Raw genomic sequence first — 19,170 nt, 5'->3', positions numbered from 1 at the left:
GACTCCAAAACACCATAGATGCAGACTAGACAGGCTGCAGGACAGAGCCTGTGAAGGGGCTAATAGCTCTTTTTTATTCCACTGTTTGTCATTACCTCAAACTAGATCCTGAAGGAAGATGAGGAAAGGTCACAGGCAGCTCTGTGTTCACCTCTTTCTCATATCTCTCAAATGCTGCTGTATTTTTATCATTATTTATGACCTTTATTTGCCTGCTTCATCTCCAGTTAGTTCCTTCTTTTTATCTTGCGTGTCTTCTTTACCCTTTTTAGATGCTCCCCCTTTGATTTCCTCACCTCTCTTCACTGCTGAAGCATGTGCTTGTGCTTCCCCATCTGAATACATATAACGATACTGATCATCCACAGAAAGCACTTACGTCAGCTGAGCCAGTATAGCCCGAAGGGCTGGTAAGATGGGGGTGGAATAGGATGAGTGAATTTCAAGAGCATGTTGACTTTGTAGAGCAAACAAATCTCTTGTTTTGGTATTGTTATACTGTCATCAGCTGGACTGGATAACTTTGCAAGGAAAGCCTACACTGCAAGGCTGTTTCCCTCAAGTTCACACCCCTGAGTCATACATTTGTCTCTTACAGTTTCTTAGAATTCGGTGACTGTGTCTCTTCCTCTAGATGCCCTGCATTTCTGGCACAGTGTGCATAGAGGAGATGGCTAAATCTCCTGCAAAGTTGTCATGACAACTTTTGTTTGCATCTTAGAGGGGCAAGTGCAAGGCTGTGAGGCTGGTCAGACATTTATGCGTATGTGCTGATGTGTGTAGGTGTGTGTGCACTTGACAGTGCAGGACATTTCCATGCCACTCGTCTAAAGAAGTGGTTGAAAACCTACAAGTTATTATGTGGATAGACATTCACTGAGGTCCTGTAAAGCCAGTGCTTTGAGCGATGTTGGTCTTTGACTGTCTCTCTAATTAACCTGGGGGACCCACACACATTCACACACTCGCTGAAATTCACACAATGGCAAATTCAGTAAAGAAAAGAGAGGATTAGGATGTTTTTCACCTCCTCTCCCCTGCTGTTCTGGTCTCAGGGTACATGTTTAATGGGCTGGTAGAATATATTAAAACTGTGACACACACACTCACATAGGAGACAGCACTGTTTAATATTCTGCAAGCTAAATGATTAGAGTGTTTGGTATTCTATCCAGTCACAGGACATGGGATAGAGGCCAATGGAGTTCAACCTCGCTGCAGCACACTGTGCCCTTGAGTTTCGGCCCCAAGCTGCGTGCCCCAGCGTGTGTGCACGTATGTTGTCTATTTGTGCATGAGATATAAAAGACTGAAAAGGCGAGGAAGAAGGAGAAGTCAAGGAGGAAGATACATCAATCAACAATGTTCAGTGTTTTTACAGCCTAGCAGACACACACGCCGTACACATTTATGTATAGGGTGTTGTTAGCAGTGCAGAACCAAACACCTCGCTCTACGTCACACTGTCTGCATGCATCGCCAGCGGTATCAGTGAACACAGGGTCACTTGGGTCTACAGTGATTTCTCATTGTGTGAATTATAGATGAAGAGAGGAGGTGTAGGGGGTAAAAGATCCTTCCCCTGTGAATGACTCACACTGCCAGTCCACATCCTGGCAGATCACCCCCTATTATCACAAAGGATATGTTTCATTGAGATAAAAGTCCTGAAGACATTACATCACTCGTAGCCTTCTGTCCTAAAACACCCTGCTCCTCTTGTTAGTTTGTCGGCACTCTGGCTACCCCTCTCTTCTCTGCCCTTCCTTGTAAACTAATTAGTTACTGAATCAGCCCTGATCAGTTTAATCAAAAACACAGGGTTAGGCTCACACACCAAGATACACTCAAAGAACAGCTTTATAAACCAAGAGCTCTTTTTGCAGTGGAATTTAAAGAATGCCCAGTGAGTGTCTGTGAAGGGCAAAGATGACCAGAATTATTAATCTGAGAAGTAGAGCAGGCAAAGACAGATTATCACGGAATAGAAGTGGCAAAGTAGGACAATCCCGTTTGACTATTTTCAGTACAGCTCATCCTCATAACAAAGCATAGCAGTGAAAGAGACATGGGTGACCATCATGTGCAAAGACATAAAAACTCTTACAACGTGCTAGATCGTGGTCTGTGTGCACAGTGACCAAAGATGTGACTTGCGCTCAAACGAACACACTGTGGCGCTGCCTCATTGCACTGGGCTGACGAAAGGCTTTTACTGGCTTGAATGTCATCTCTGGAGACATTTGCTGTGGTCTTGTTTGAAAATGTTCTCTTCTAAAAATAACTCCAGGCTCTATATGAGTGTCCGTGCACACGTGTGCATCTGTATGACCCAGTTTTTTCAGCCACATCGTTTTTACATCAGTGAACGCAATGGAAAGTACAGTTAAAATAAGAACGTGTAGTGGATGAAGAGAGCAAAAAAAAACAATGGCTGCAAGCAGAAGGATGATGTGGATATGAGAGGAGTGGCTGTACAAGAGTATTCATTTGCAGACGTTTTCATGCATGGTACCAATGGTCAGATAAGTAAGATATTCAATTCACGGCAAAAGATAGAACCCCTAATCCCACTGTTAAGGGGACATATTGTTAAGGGAACATGTTAACATATTGTTATTGTTAAGGGAACATATATATGTATATTAATGCATCACATTCAAAACAGCATTATCATCAGGTCATTTTAGGTTTAGGCAATGAAAACATTCACTTCAGAATGTTGAAAGGATAAAGTAAGGAACTTCAAAACATCAGGAATTCAACAACTTGAATATTACTTAGAGTTTGTACCTGTATCTTTCCAGTTCATTGGAAATGGAGTCCCCTCTGGATGCAAATAGCAGCAAAGTTGAACCTGAAATGTGAAGACAGAATCTGTGTTGATTCAGAACAACAAAAGTTTAGATCACACAAATCAACCAGTAAGCACAATTCATGATGTCTTGACAGTGCCATCTGAAAACACCTTGCAGCAGTGTTCCCAGCAAAAGCATCAATATAGAATTTGAAATTCAGAAACTTCTCTATCTGTCAGCTTCAGTCAAAGTCAAGATTTTATTTTTTTTATCTTTATTTTTTTTAAATGAAAGGAAGTGGGGAAGTGATAGTTTTTTGTTGTTTTTTTTGGGGGGGGTGGGAGGGAAAGTCTGGGAATGGAGCTTTGTAGTAAATTGAGAACAAAGCAGAGCTGGCTACAGAAATATCTCCAGTTTGTTTGAAGTGCCAGTATGTTTCTGATTTAAAAAAAGGCCTAACTGGAACCACATTTCAGTCCCAAAGTCACTCACAGGCAGGGAGGGTGGAGCTCACAGTCACACACAAAAACAGACATGCACACACACACACACACTTGAAAAAACAAAACAGATCTTTCCCGGTCAGTCGTTTCTCTAGACATTCCTGACTGCTTTTCCCTGACCCTCCCTGCTCCATCTCACTCTGCCACTGCTAGACGTATAAGAAGACAGGATTTGGCCCTGCTATTATTTTTGCATCAGGTTTTCAATACTGAACTGGAATGAAACTCTTGACTGTCTTTAAGAATCTTGTGTTGTAATCTAATCTGCACCATATGTAGGTGCTGTTACATTAAAACAGCAGGCGCGTCATAAGGCCTGTTAAGATGTAATGATCTCAGCATCATAAATCATCATGGGGCTCCAAGTTTCAGTTGATGCTCGCTTTGAGTGTGACATGTTTAAAAGCGCGTGTTTATTTTGTCTCCAGAAATACGGGGGGAGATGCAGACAATGGCAGACAGAGCAATGCAGAGAACGACTGCATGTGCGTCTTAACTGCCTACCGCAGCGTCCCACAGTCAGGGTTAAAGGGATTCTCCATGTTGTTTCAATTAAAAGTTCAGCTGTGTTTACATCATGCTCAACCAATATTGGTTACCTTTTCCAGCGCAGACCATCAACCGTGTTCCTTCTGCTTGTCCCTCAATCCTGACTCTTATGCCCACAGTTTGTTAATCCCACCTCACCCATTCAGATCTTTCCATTCTGGACCATAATCCATAGAAATGGACAAGATCAACACCTCATTGCAGCCCAGAATAGAACCCCACTGGCTCTGTAACAAAGCTCAGTCAGGGCCAAGATAACTTACACCAATAAGTGTTTCTCCCTACTTCTTGGCAATATTCTGTGTAAGTCATAGAAAGGTGTGTATATATGGGAAAGATAAGGGGCAGGGATGTTGGACAGAGTGGCTCATTAAATCAAAGGCGTGTTTCATTGTTCCTTCCAGCCTTCCTTCCTTTTCCTCTGTCTAAGTTGATGAATCTGCCTCCTCTCCCTCAGCCTCCTCACTCACATCCATTTCAAACAGAAACAAGAATTCATAAACTTGTGCAGTTTATATGTTTCAGGATCTTGCTCTTGCAATTTTTTTCTTTTTTTTTTGCTTTCTTCTTCTGTCATGGCCAGCCTTACCCCATTTCCCCGCTGCCTGGTCTGGACCCGTCTTTCTTCCTCTCCTGCTTTCTAACAACGGAGTCCTTGTCATAGCAAACTGAGGAAGCTACCAATAAAGGGAGATATGTATTTGACCAGAAAATGAAAACGAGGGACGGGTGTGTATATTAAAGCCAAAGAGAGTCATCTGGAGATGTTTAAGTTGGACAGGCAAGTTTCCGGTGTCTGGAGCAGGCCAAAAATATCCAGAAACAGAAAAATCCAACAGGAAGGGAAAGGATACACCTCATTTCTCATGTGACCTTCTACGTTTAGCAAACTAAGCTGATTTTTTTTTTATTATTTCTATTTGAAGAGGTTTGCAGCATATTCTATGGTAGCAACAAAGCTGTTTAAGCCAAAAACATTCAGTTGAACTGCATGATATTGCTTAATATGATGAAGATTAAGTCCATATTTTAGATATGGTGCAACTGCATCTGGCTCAAACAAACTGTTGTTTGAAAAGTCAAACAAATAACCAAGTCAAATACCAGTGATGCTGCTTTACATGTGGCCTGGCACTGTTTTCATAATGCAGGAACTTTACTTTGCAAAAAGACAAGCAGGGTCATACAGACACTTCACTGATGGTTGGAAGCCTATAGGCTCAGGCATATCTATGTCTTACACATTAGTATCTATTTATGGAATGGTAAACTGGACTGATTCTGTTATGGTAACAGTTTGTGGTTTCAACGGCTGCTGTTCCAGCTGTGTAAGGTGAACACAAGTGCCCAATTTTGATCATAGGAAAAAAAAAGAAGAGAAATCAGTTGGTCCAACGGCTGCTGAAGACTGAGTCAACACGCATTCAAGCAAGCCAAACCTGAGAGTAAGATGTGTGTTTAATGTGTGAACAGGAGGCAACAGGCTGAAGGGAGGCACACGAACAAGCATGTCCACTGAAACACTTAAAGCTGTGCACTGGAAATAACTTATTGGTATGGGAATCTGTCAAATACACGTGATATGAAGTGTGCAGTCATATGAGGTTAGAAGAAAAACAATTATTATCCCATTTCATGAAGCAGGCAGACTGAGATCACTGCTCACTATCATTTGTTTTAACGTCAGACTGTGTGCTCTGCACACTCAGATGTCTGTTTGGGTGGAAGCACGCACACGCGCGCACGGAGAGAGGTCTGCAGTTTCTCATGGCTGTGAGCTGCAGAGAATTCCCCCTCCTCTCCTCCTCTCCCCGCCCCCACATCTTGCCTCCATTATTCCCGTGTTTTCGAAGCAACTCCGGTGACAACGAGAATCAGATATCTGGCAAGCGACCGAAATAAGCGGTATCATTAAACGTACATCTTCCGGTCGTCCCCGTCGCTTGTTGACCGTTGGTGCGGTCTCGTGCTATCACTCACCGTTCGTGCACGGTGCCGGTAGCAAATAGGGAGGGCAGGTCGACCGGGACTTGCAGCGTGAGGCTCTCTCATTTCCGAAGGAGGGATGAGAGCGAGGAGCCAGCCTCGGAAGACGCTCCATGGTCGCCGTTAATTGGCGCCTAGTTATTTTTGGCTGGAATGACGAAGACATCCTCAACACCAGTGCTGCGGCGTTAACAGGACGCAGCGGATATTCAGTCAGCTGCGACGCTTGTAACTAACGTTAACTAATGGTCACAAACATGGATGCTGATGTCCCCGCTCCTTTAGGCCGGCCAGGAAAACGGGTGTTTTTTGATGATTTTGTGGCAGGAACACGACTCGTCTCTTTCTGGGATTAATACTCTTTTTTTTTTTTTGCTTCCTCTGCCCTTTGGTGCCAGTTTCTCTGCGTGAGCCCTGCAGGGAGCGTTTGTTTGCAAGGTACCCTTTAATGATAATGTCCCTGCTGCCATAGGTACTGACCAAGCAGCAGGGGCAATGGTCTGTGTGTGCCTGTCATTTTGGTGTGTGCACCAGGAAAATGATGAAACACTTCGAACATGACTGTTTTATGTTTTCGTCGTTTAATCGCAGCGTTTGTTGTCAGTGAGTCAGACCTGAGGGTGTATGACAGCCAATTCAAACCTGACAAGTAATGGATCAGAAATGTTGATGGGTTACATACTGAAATACTTATACGACATGCTTTTAGCTCCTGATTTTCTCTGCAGAACCACAGAGTAATGTAGCAAATATGTACTATATATTATAGTGTGAGCGGTGCCAAGTTGCTGCATCTATTCAGTGATTTTTTTGTCATGTAGAAAAGACCATCCGTGTGAACTATCAGGCTATTAGTCTCAGGAAAGCGTTACACCAAGTCAAATTGTTTAGGATTTATCAGTTTAATGATAATAAGCTACTATGGAGACTTTATTACATTTGATTTCATGATGCATAGAAACTCAGCAGAATGTGCCCAAACCCAAAAGTGAAATTCACTTTGTGGCATTGTGTTTCTGGCAGATTGCACTCCCGGATTTAACCCTCAGGGCATTGATTTGTTAGCTGACATCAAGGTTTGCTGTACTCCCAGGTGCTTGAAACTGATTGTCACTGAGAGTGCTCACTGGACAAGCTGTTCAGTCGGTAGTACACCAGGTTTTGTCATCTTTTTTTATAAAAATAACTACTTCTATTCAGACTCATACATTAGTGGCTTCTAAAGTTATATTTGGAATCTCCAAAAATCGGCTCTAACAAACAGTGTCTGCGCTATTTACCCACAATTTAGTAAAGTTAGTCAGTACTGTATACTGTGTAAACACGGAATGATTTGGGAAGGTAAGACAGGGGATAGGAGACCAGAACAAAAGTCAACAATGGAAAATGTAAGAACGTAAGGGTGTACATGTCACTGACTGTGTGCACAGGTGCACTCAATCTAAACACTGAAACCACAGGAGATTGCTGGTCAGTGGGAGAGTAAACTGAAGCCTCTCCCATGCACAAACACCAATAGCCATCCAGGAGAGTTAGCACTGGGATGACTGTTCACGCATACCTCTGTCACTTTTCCCCCTCTTCTTTTTCTAGTATCTTCATCTGTGTGCAACATCTCACTTTCAGCCTGTCACCCTTATGCAAGGAGGCATAAATGATAAAAAAAAAAAGAGAGAGAGAGTAGAAAAATAGGTGTACTATCAACTGTGACACTCTTATTAAATTGCAACAGCCTCAGGAGGCTTTGTGGTGAAGAGTTTCAAACCGGTTATGCCTGTGTTCATGTTTATGAAAAGTATGTTTTGATCTCTCTTCTTCTCCTTCTTACTCTTCTCCAACATCTCCTAAACCATGCACTATCTTCCACCCCCTTGACTCCCCATCTCCCAGATGTGGGGGAAGTGTGGGAGGAGCCGGAGGGTGTTTGCGCTCCTCAGGGTCCCCGCTTCCTGTTAAATTGGAGAGAAACTCCACATGTGCTGAAAAACAGCAGGATACAGATACATACAGACACATTCTCACATGTTCAAAACTAGCACACTTTGTTCATGTCCTTTGAGGACAACTGACTTCATGTCGACAGCGGTTTTATTTTAGTCTTGGATTGGTTTTGACGATGCAGCAGCCAATTTCCTGGCAAATTTTAAAGATACATTATTCTGACACATGAAATATTCTTATCCCTTGTTGAACATTTCAGAATTTCATCTACTTGGCTACTTACGCCTGAACTTGGCACGCTGACTTTTTTTTCTTCCACCTTTGTTGCTCTGTTCGGCAAACCTTGTGTCAGCAACACAAACACTTCAGTGAACACTGTCGGCAAGCAGTTTCCTGCTCAAGGAGGAATGTCAGAAATATCCGAGAGGGACAGAGAGCAGGACTTTGTCTCTGTTGGTCCATTGTGTCTCGCTCCAGCTAACCTCGTTAAGACTTCACTAAAATACTGCACAGACTGGAAAACATCAAACTTGGTGCACAACACATGGCACAGCTTGCTGTCCTAATTGATATAGGGATGGTTCATGTTTATCATGGACCAGAGAACATGAGTCACTTGGAGATTTGTGTCATCTTCGTTTTAAAACTAAGCGAGCAAAAGTTGTCATTTTTCCTGTTTTTGTAATGTTTTTTTATAACAAGTGATACCAGTGGTGAATTCATTCAAATACTAAGAGAACCTTTTGCATTTTCTTTTCTCCGTTTCTCAGATGACAGAGGGGAGGCGATGTCAGGTCCATCTCCTGGACGACAGGAAGCTGGAGCTTCTTGTACAGGTGAGCGTCTCCTCTTGCTCTCCTTTTGCTCTTTCTTCCCGTTCTGCTGTCTCACTTTACAGATTCTCATTTCCTTGACGCAAGAGGGAAGCAGTGTCTGCTGTCTTAGGGGACTTAGATTATTGCTGACAAAGGGGAAATTTGGTCAGGAGTAGGTGACACTGCACTTTCTTGATGCTCACCTGATCTTTCCACACACTCTTAAGAATACACACAGGCGTGCTTGCAACACTGATTTGATATTCTGTCGCAGCTATGCGTCCTGATGTAGAGTTCAGCTATAAGGGGTCTTGAATAAGAAACGTAACCTCTTCTAAACTGTCAATACTTTCAATCCACACAGCAGGTTTTTGTCACCTCTTTATTTGCTATTTGACCCCCTTAATCTTCTCAAAGTGCAGTTTTTTACTGCTCTGGCTCTATCGCCGGGTTTATCTGGTTATATGTATTTTTTTCACCGACTGTTCATGGCATCCCTTTAACTCTTTTATGGTTTGCATTGGACATTTTAACCTTACTTCATTAGAATTTTATTCTTCTTCCACTCCTCCCAACCTCCTCTCGGTCCCTGTGGTCTGACCATTACCTGATTCCTGTGGAAGCATAGAAAGATGAAAGAAAGTAATTGCCTGAGAACAGAAGAGGACAAGCAAGCATAGAATAGAACGACTGATACAGAAACTCAGGAGGTTGAGGGGAAGAGAGAGACGTGAGATGAGCGCTCAGGAATGGAGAGACAGGAGATGACACTAAAGGAATGGGAATAGAGAAGATAAAATGGAGGGGAAAGCCAAGGATAGGTCTGCTGACTTTCTGATTTGATTAGTCTGCCAGAACTGATCCTCTCTTTCAAATTGGTAGTTGTTTCTGCTCTTCTCCCACTTACTGTCTCTCTATCTCACTGACTTTCCACTCGTCACTCTCCCTATCATCTTTTCTCATTCACCCGCTGGTTTGCTTTTACCTGCTCTCCCCCCGACTCTGTCTCTGTCCTTCTTTAAATACAGCCGTGGCTTCTTTTTTATCTTACCATACAGTATTTTACGTTAACAGCTTAAGGAATCAGGCCTCAATTCAGGACGGGCCTGTGTTAAAGGCAGGCCTTTATTTGAAACTCTCATTGTTATTAGTATGAATTGCCATGTTTTTGTTTTTTTTTACTATGTCTCATTTTAGTGCCTCAAAATAAAACCTAAGACAGTGCACGTGAACACTCGCACCGTATTTCCAAATACTTTTGTGTTTAATTGCGACTCAACCGCAAGTCAGTTTATTCCCATGGGAGCGTGTAATCGTAAGGATGTGTGCAAAACTTTAGTGTTGGTTCTTTTCTCCTCCAGAATTTGCCTCGAGTCCAACGAAGATGTTTTACATTTTGCAGTGGATTGCAGAGAGAGAAAGCACTGTGTGCCAGCAAGTTGACAAAACAAAGAGAGAAACAAAGTAGCAACCTGGCTAACAAACTGTTAGCTTAACAATCTGTGACTAAGCATTTAACACTTCCTCTTCTATGTTGAATTAGAATTCATAGGGTGTTTCATTGGATAAAAAACCTCCTATTCTCACCAGAATGTTTATTGTAAAAGATTTGCAGTAAATCAAAATGTTTAGCATGGTTATTTCATCTATTTGATCAGATAAAAGTGTTATTTTTTATGTAAATTGTAATGAGAGGTGACCTTTTTTTTTAAATTTATTATTCCCTCCCTGTACTGTATCATTCCCACCCTCATGTGTTTAAAAAAAGTCTCAACTTTTAACATAATCCTATTTTTTGATTAGAGGAAATACAGTATCCATCAATTTTGTCCTATTCTCATTCTTTATTCTCTTAGCATTTAAGAGTAGATAACTAGAAAATGAATGAAGAGGTTAATACCTAAATACAAACATAATACGGCTTGTGCAACTTTTGTGCAAGTACAACACAGTTGTGAATGATTAAAGAGATATTTTTACTTCATATATATATACACAGTTGCATTTTTACTGTAGCAGTAGCATCAGCAAAAGAGGAGGAATGAAAAAAGGCCCAGCAATGTGGATGTTATTAAGCAGCTGTCACATTAATCAGGATACCACTATCTCTTTTTCTTTGTCCTTCCACTCTCTTTTGGGCGGATGTTCTGTAGGTCATTGAGCTAGTAGGACCACAGAGAATTACCATGTTTTTATAAGTTTACCACTGGATGAAAAAGTAATGAAGTCCTACTGCAAAAAAAGGGATTTCTTCACGGGTTCATCCAATAACTCACAAGCAGTGCGAACAGTTGTGTATTTGAAATGTTTAAATTCAGCTAATTCCTCACTGATCACGTAGCAGCTCCACGGTCAGATCTGTTGCTGTAACCATGCCGAGCACACCAGCCAGCTTGGCTCTGAGAAGTTGCATCACACGTTTGTTACTGACTGCTGAGTCTCAGAGGTGTCATTCACTTCACCGCTCTACCTTATCCCCTTCCTAATACCTTTTATAGCACATCCTCCATGGTTTTGTTTTTGGAGCAATGCACCATTGGCAAAGAAGTATGCACCTAGGGGACACCTTTCAAAATAACCGTGTTGTAAGGAAACAAACTTTAAGTTTAAAGAGAAACTAACCATTACTGGATATGTAGCTGAAATCCCCATCTTTACATAGCCTTGGTCTCTGTTGGCTGCCACTGATAAACCAGTTAGCCTTTCATTAATTGAAGGTTCCAGGGGCCTGTCTTGGTGTTTGCACTTGCCAGACCAAGTAAACTACTGTTGTGTGTTTGTCATTTGTCTGTGGGTAAGCTTTTCAGTGTCTCCTTCTCACATCCTCTCCCCTGTAATTCTTACACTGTTAATTACCTGTGCTGCTGAGGAGGCACAGGCTAAATGTCTATTAGGAGTAATGCTGTCTAAGCTAGATGAGAGCTGCTCTGTCTGATAGATGGTTGCTAAGTGTGTTTATATGTGTGTGTATGTGTTTGTGTAATGTGTCTGCTTGCTATCTGTATGTATTTGTGTGTATCTCCATTATTGTGTGTCTTATCTCTTGTTTTATTGCCTGTCATTCACTCTCTGTATCACTGTTTGCATCATCTACAACATTATTGCACATCTGGTATACGCAGTTTCACAAATAGGCTTCACTGCATGTGCAGAGGAGACCGAAGTCAGTTATCCTGTCTAATTCTGTCAGTGTACAGTCTGTCTGGTATTCACAACAATGTTGAGGAAAGAAGCTCAGTGAAACCTTACACCTTACAGAACCTTATACTTTCTGCGCCGCTATTCATCTTCAATCATGCACTCCTGAGGTTCAACAGTGTAGCTGGGGTTTATGTCATCTCCATATCATCTTTCTAGCTGTTTACACTGTGTGACCATGTGGCTCTGCCCTCCTGCTTGTTGGTTGCTACCTTGTGGTGACATTGATCTTGTTTAATTGGTATTGTTGCCATGGTAGTTGGCTGTTGGGTAGTAATGAAAGACCACTATTGTATGTTTCTCAGACTGAACCAAAACATGTATTACTGCTAATACCGTGAAGCTAGTCTCCTTTCAAACCTAAAATTTCCACATCTGAAATGAGTTGAACACTTCAAAGGGACTACTGTTGATTTTGTGAGTTCACACTGTCCCATTTGGAGAAATAACAGTGCCACTCATGCTGTGGATAGGAGTAACAATTTTAGCTGAGTCACACAGGTCAGGACTTAAACACTGCAGACAGCACTTCTTATTATCACCATCATGTTGTCATAGAATACACTAAGTACAGATTAGTTATTCTATTCTAGCTTTACATCAAAAGTATCGAGAATGGTTTCATTTAGTTTAGTCTCCATATCGTTGTCTCTTTATCAGTTTCCAAACAAGTGTAAGGCATAATCAGCCTATATGTTAGCTTCACCTCAAGCTCTCACTTTCAATTCTCATCTCTTAAAAGCCACTATGTGTACCATGATTACTGTTGGCATCATGCTTATATTGGATCTAGGTCGGTAAGGATGTACGTGTGTGCGTGGGTGTGTGTGCGTGTGTGTGTGTTTGGTCTGTATGACATCACCCCTTTCTCTTTAAATAGCTCTCAGTAGCTTCTGACATTGAACTTGGCTGTGCAGTTAGTAGATAATACCAGACAGCAGGAAAATATTTATACTCATGTTCATGCTTTAGCGTTGTGTCTGTGTTGTGTATTTGCATTTCGTTTCACTCAACTTTAAGTCTTCCTGTCCTATTTTATGCCATATAGCACAATACATGTGTTCCTTCTGTAAGCAGGGATTGGGGTGCATGTTGTTAGTGGACTTGTGTGCGCATTTGTGCTTGCAGACATGTGCATGTTTGTGTGTAAATGCAGGCAGCAAGGCACACCCATGGTTAACCTCACAGTAAGGCGTACTGTTACTCAGGATGTGACAAACCAGCAGCATATGGCAGCAGTCCCTGGTCTTTGCTTGGCTTTGAGATGATCTGACTGCTCTGGATGTTGTGATGAATGATAATGCCTGGGCAAAATGTGTACTTGTTAGCTTGAAAGCTGGTGTGCTAGCTGCAGCCCTGTCTGCAGTACAGTGATTCAACCCAGAGACATGACTCTGCAGTGGAGGTGTGGGTCAGAAAGGAGACTGGAGGGAGGTAATGGGAAGGGCTTGGTACCTGCACTGTCAGCAACATCCACAAACTCCATCCATCTTTCTTGTGCTCGCTCTTTCTCTCACTTATCTCCCCTCTCTTGCTCTTTAGCTCTGTTCCCTGGTGTTTTTAGAAATGCTTAGTCATTGCAGTAAATCAATATCTGATCAAGTATATTTGCGTATATGTGCTCGCTCCAATTAATCTCTTAAGTTATAAATAACTGCACTCATACAAGGCAAGTTATAACAGGTAAATACAAGCATAACCTAAACCAGCATAATGTATTTGTCTCTCTGCAGCCCAAACTGATGGCTAAGGACTTGCTGGACCTTGTGGCCTCTCACTTCAACCTCAAGGAGAAGGAGTACTTTGGAATTGCATACACAGACGAAACGTAAGTCCAATTTCACAAACTAATCCCACTAAAAAAACACAATTCATGGTGCACCAGTAGCCCAGGGTTGTCTGTTGAATTCATGGTGTTGATTTAGGTTTGCCATTGCAGACCTATTACATTGTAGCTATATCTAGACTAAGTTGCTTGCAGTGGAACTGTCTAATCGACAGGCAAATCATAAATACTAGAAGAGGATGACAGGAAAAGTAAGAATCAAGGTTCAGGCCCCGCCTTGTTTTTGCTGGTAAACAGAAAAATAAGGGCAGAAGAATTTCGGGCGTGTCATCATGGTCATGCTTCTTAACTGCTTGAAACCAGAGATACCAATGCCGTGGCCAGCGTAAGATGAACACAGAAAAAGCCCAACCACATTTGACTGCATTATTTTAGAGTTTATAGTGTTCAGTGTTTTTGTTGCCATCGTGTCTAAAGACAGCTGTTTAGCCAGAACTGCTTTGATCTTACTCATGTACCCACTAATTTAACTTTGCTTCATCCATGAAAAACTTGAAAACTGTTCAAAAAGCCAAGAACTGCAGAATGAGTCAACTTTAGGTGCTGCAAAACAAAAGCATTAGTTAAAAAATGCCTGTTGGTTTTTCTTTTTCAAGGAAAGTGTTTAAATCCAATTCTTTCTACAAATCTAATCTGGAGTCTCTTTTGTATTCCACATGCAAACAGAATGACTTATTTGATGTAGATATGTTCCCTATTGACAAAGTCATTTTGATGTTATGATAAGGCATCATTGGTTTGCTTCGGCATAGTAAAGATTGTGAGTCTGTGTCTGCCCGAAGCCTTGTTATAAGAGCTGTGCTTGAAATGCAAAAGTGACATTCAAATTACTCGTATTGTGTTTTGTGACCTAGAAAGACAAAAGCACTATGGCATGATAGTCATGCAAACATGCCAGTGATTTACATACAGGCAAACATAGCTATGACCTTTGTGCCTCTCTGTTTATTCATTTATTTATCAAATGCACCCTCATATATGAAGCGGTTCTGGCCTCTGCTCTCTGGCATTTCCACAGCTGTGACACATACTGTTACTACTGTCAACCCAGCAAAGCAGAGTCTGCTTTTGAGCCTTAATTCCCCCAGGAAGAGTTCTATGATGTGCAGATTTGTTTCATGTGCCTCGAAAGCAGGCGTCTTAGCTCTGACCGTTCAGTGGTCAAAGAGGCTGTGTCAGGGGAACTGGGGAGAAAGACAAAGAGGGAGGACAGTTTGAGAGATATGTTGCTGAGAAGGCCGTGCAGGGTTACCAGGGTGACAAGCTGCCTCTGCAGTTTTTCTCTCAGTTGGAATCAGAGGCAAAAAAATAAAGAGGAATGCTGGGAGGAAGCAGATCGGAAGGCATTATGACTAAATTAAAATAAGGATGTTCAAGAATGAAATTTGGAGTTCCATATGATAAATAATAGACAATAATAGATCTTTTTTTTTTTTTTTTGCTTCATCAGGGGCCACTTTAGTTGGCTGCAGCTGGACCGCAGGGTTTTAGAGCATGAATTCCCCAAGAAGTCTGGTCCCATTGTCCTCTACTTCTGTGTGAGGTAAGTCTCGCTTTAACACCTTACATTAGCATCACTCACTGTCTGAGTGGTGTTTAAATGGCGGTACGACAGTGAAAGAAAGACTTGGTGAGTCTGAATGTGTTTATGTATGCACATACAGCACATTTATGTGGTAATGAGAACAGATTGATAAGATTAGTTATGAAATAGCTTTGACCTCAGTGTTTATCTCCCGCCACGGGGTCTCTGAGCCAATCATGAGCCTCTTAAAACTCATCAGTATGCGCTGCATGCAAATCCCATGCAAATGGCCTCACAGTGACTACACAATGCCAGAATTCTTCAAACAAGACAGCAGAAAGCCTTCCTATAGTGTGAGAAGTCTCTTTTTTTTGTATGTCGGTACTGAGCATTTGCTGTTCTAGAGTCATTTGTAGGTGTGTAAAGTCATAATTAAAACTAAGCAATGCAGAAAATATCCTGGTACATGACTCACCACATTATGAGACACATGCCCTTTCAGTGTGCTCCTCTTGGTTTTTTCCTATTTTAGAGTCGTCTCGACAGTTAAAAGCCAGCTTTCTTTAGATCTGCTGTGATGGGATAATAATATAATGTCTAATTTATTCACTCTTGATGCTCAATACTCACACAATGGCTCCATCCTTATATAAGCACTCCTGACTCATACACATGTATTGAATCATATGTGACAGCCATACAAAGTGTTCGCGTTTGTGTGTGTTTTTGATCGTATGCTTGCTTTAACCTAAGGCTATTAAAGAAATAAAGGAAGAAAAAGAAAGAAAAAACAGAGAAGCAGCACTCTAAATCATTTCTCCAGCCCGAATACAAACACTGTCTCATACACACACTACACATCCCCAGAGATAACCAGAAAGGGAAACTCAAACCATTGTTTGTGTTCACGTGTGTTCTCTGTTCTCATGTACAAGATATCTCGATGTTGTTAGAAACGTACATAGTAGTGTGACGCACATTATGGCCATTAAACAATGTCACTGAGTGCTCATTTCCAGGGTGACATTTACGGCTCAAGTCATAACACAATGAAGCAGCTGTACGCCAAAATCCTATTCCATGCACATGATCCTCCTGCACATTCTGTTTAGTGAACAATGCAATCACTGCACAATTGTATCAGTAATGGAGTCTAAATTCACAGATTGTATTGATAACCACTTACTAATGTCCCCGTTTGTATCTCAAGTCACTTATAAAGCTGTATAAGACTGCTTTGTGTGTGGATTAGTGGTGGTGGTGAGCTGGGCCGGGTGCAGGGTAAAGGTCCCTGTTCGTGTATTTACAGACACTAATAGGTGTGTGATTTTGTGGCGGGGCTACTGGGAACTTTGACATCATTTTAAGGCCACATCCTTCTCTTTTCTAACACGATTCAGGCCAGTCTCTAATCTCTCCAAATGTCACACTTGAGGACACCCCTTCCCAAACAAAACCCACCCCCATTTCTAAACACACTCTCTACATGTGCAGATTCTGAGCTGTCACTGAAGAACAGTGAGCCTAAATGTCAGGCCTGAATCTATTATCAATCTCATCACATTTTTTATAAGCAGAAAGGTTGTTGTGTGCGGGTGTGTGTTTGTCTCTGCACAGGTGCGTGCATTGGTTCAATGTGTGTGTTTCCTATGAATGTTAGGCAGATACCAGCCCCCTGCTGATTCAGTTGGGGCCTTTTTGCATGCTTGCTGCTGTGCTGGCAGTGTGTTTATGTCTCATCAACACTGTGGCTTTAATTAAATGTTCACACTGAATATTGACAAGGCTCCTCTCATTCTCTCTTGCAGCTCAATAGGTAACGCGATTTAAACCCTCCAGTATTGATCTGCCAACAGTCCTTATCACTCAATACTTATACACATTCAGACAAATCAACACACTCAGTCACATGTGCATATAGGAACATGTGCTTATGTAACATGGTACACATTTGATGTTTACCACGTAGTGGTGGACAGAGTGTACAGATCTGTGCAGATGGGGGACTTGATGAGAGACATCGCCAAAAACATGTAAAGGGGCAAGTGAGAGCATTTGAACCACATAGAATCTTTTTATGTGTGTTGCCACGAGAGGAGCTAACAAAGTGTAGCCTCTCGGTGCAGCGTCTTACCTCCCTTCTGGCTCTGCATGCATTCAGGAGCTAAATTTACGACATTATTATGTTAGTTCCCTGCCCACTGCTCTGCCAGAAGTGGGTTACTGTGCTTCTCTCTCCAGCATGTAATTGTGTGCGCGTGTTTTTGTGCTGGATGTGGGTGTGTAATCACTGCACTCTGCTGATGATGCACAGATGCAGACAATTGTGTGAAGTGCATCATGAGCACATTCAGTGCGCGTATGTGTGCGCAGGTGTCTGCATATTCAGATGGTGGAATGTGCACACGCTAACAAACTAGCAATGAATCACTGCTTGCCAGCCTGGTGAAAGGGAGATTTGGTGTAAATGGAAATGAAATGATGCTTGGCGAAGGGGTCAGCCTTTGGTATGGCGTGCCCCCCTCAGGTCATTTTCATCATTGCACTCTTTCTGTCACATCTATGTGAAATTACAAAAGACTGCATACCCTGTAGTTGTGTGTAACAATCTCATACGTCAACACATATAAAATAAAACTCTTTCAGATCCTTTTGATCAGACTGAAGGTCAATGTATATCCCCGCTGGCTTTAAAGTTGCAGCAGTATAAAGGAACTTTTTTCTGTGTTTTCAGGTTCTACATTGAGAGCATATCTTACCTTAAGGACAATGCTACCATTGAACTGTTCTTTCTTAATGCCAAGTCCATCATATACAAGGTAAACTCTTTTTCTTTGTTCTCATGATGCATTCCAAAGGCCGCTGGCTTCTGATAACAGATGGATGTGTTTATGCGGGCAGAAGGAATCCTTTTTATTTGAAACCAAGATTTCCCTCTGGTCTTAAATCATTTTACTAAAAAAAAGCTGTAGAAATTCAGCGGGTGTTTTCGGGCAGACGTTTGTGGCATGTCACTGTTTTTTCAGTGGCATGCCGCTTCATTAGCCCATTATGTGGTTCTAAATGAAGAGATGCCACATGAGAAAAGCTTGCACCTCGGTCCTGCACACTTATTTTTTTGGAGCAGTAAATGTAAACTCATCAAGATTTGTGGTGCTCCACATTCCAGCAACTAAAGAATCATTTGACACATTTACCGCCATTTGGCAAAGTTAAAGCACATTTTTGTAGGCGTCTTGAATAACAATTGAAATTATACCTTTAAATATACAGCCAGTAATATCATCTCAAAGGCAAAAAAACACAAGGAACAATTTTTCAAATTTTTTTGTACATCTGTAAACTGCTTACTGCGAAAGCAGATTGTTTTTAAGTGAGGAGAGCCCATGTTATTTATTTACCTGTTGGCAAAATGTGCCAACAACAATGTGGCAGTCCTTCAGTTAAAAATTCACTTTGAAATAGAGTATACTTGTTAGTCGTGCAGATTCACTTGGGTCAGGGCCCAGTGCATTGTTTGGCATCAGTGTCAAGCAGTTTCTGTCATATCCAGAAGAGGGCGTGTGTAGCCTGATGAAAAATAAATGGGCAGGAAAGTTCCTGTCAAAATCACGTAGGAAGCTGTGATAATGTCTTAAGACCCATTATAATCAGTACTGCAATCAGTGGTTTAATTGCATAAAAACAATCAATTTTGTTACAGTGAATCATTCACAAAGGAGCACAGAGCAAGTACTCCTCATTTGAAAGTTCTGGTCCATTCCCACTTCTGTAAATCTGTTAAAAAGTCTCGAAGAACATGCCCAGTCTATCTGTTCAATAATCACAAGGCAGCTGAGCGGAGGAACAGGGTTAACCCCTCTAGCTCCAACAATAGATGGCCATAACGACCCCACTTTAGGAACAAGACAAAAAGAGAGCAAAAGAATAAACGTTACATATTGGTCTTATTGACTACGTTGCTCATACACGATAGATGATATGTATTTACTTTCTTCAGTCAGTGTTT

The 19,170-nt window shown here is 41.7% G+C and overlaps 1 protein-coding gene across 11 annotated transcripts in view; it reads left to right on the top strand.

Moving 5' to 3' along the window:
* Nucleotides 1-19,170, top strand: part of frmd4a (FERM domain containing 4A) — a 93,711-nt gene that overhangs the window by 52,450 nt on the left and 22,091 nt on the right. For 10 of the 11 annotated variants that reach the window (XM_075469705.1, XM_075469706.1, XM_075469704.1 and 7 more), the window contains exons 2-5: nucleotides 8,548-8,613; nucleotides 13,524-13,618; nucleotides 15,087-15,179; nucleotides 17,896-17,980. In XM_075469705.1, coding sequence (XP_075325820.1) covers nucleotides 8,548-8,613; nucleotides 13,524-13,618; nucleotides 15,087-15,179; nucleotides 17,896-17,980 — 339 coding nt within the window. Of the gene's footprint in view, nucleotides 1-5,715; nucleotides 6,275-8,547; nucleotides 8,614-13,523; nucleotides 13,619-15,086; nucleotides 15,180-17,895; nucleotides 17,981-19,170 lie in introns of those variants that run through there. The other variant, XM_075469707.1, reaches the window with a different exon arrangement.

Source organism: Odontesthes bonariensis, chromosome 7 (assembly GCF_027942865.1).
Source record: "Odontesthes bonariensis isolate fOdoBon6 chromosome 7, fOdoBon6.hap1, whole genome shotgun sequence".
NCBI classification, from domain to species: domain Eukaryota; kingdom Metazoa; phylum Chordata; class Actinopteri; order Atheriniformes; family Atherinopsidae; genus Odontesthes; species Odontesthes bonariensis.
The sequence above is the reverse complement of the archived record's forward strand: the minus strand, read 5'-3'. Positions and strand labels throughout refer to the sequence as shown.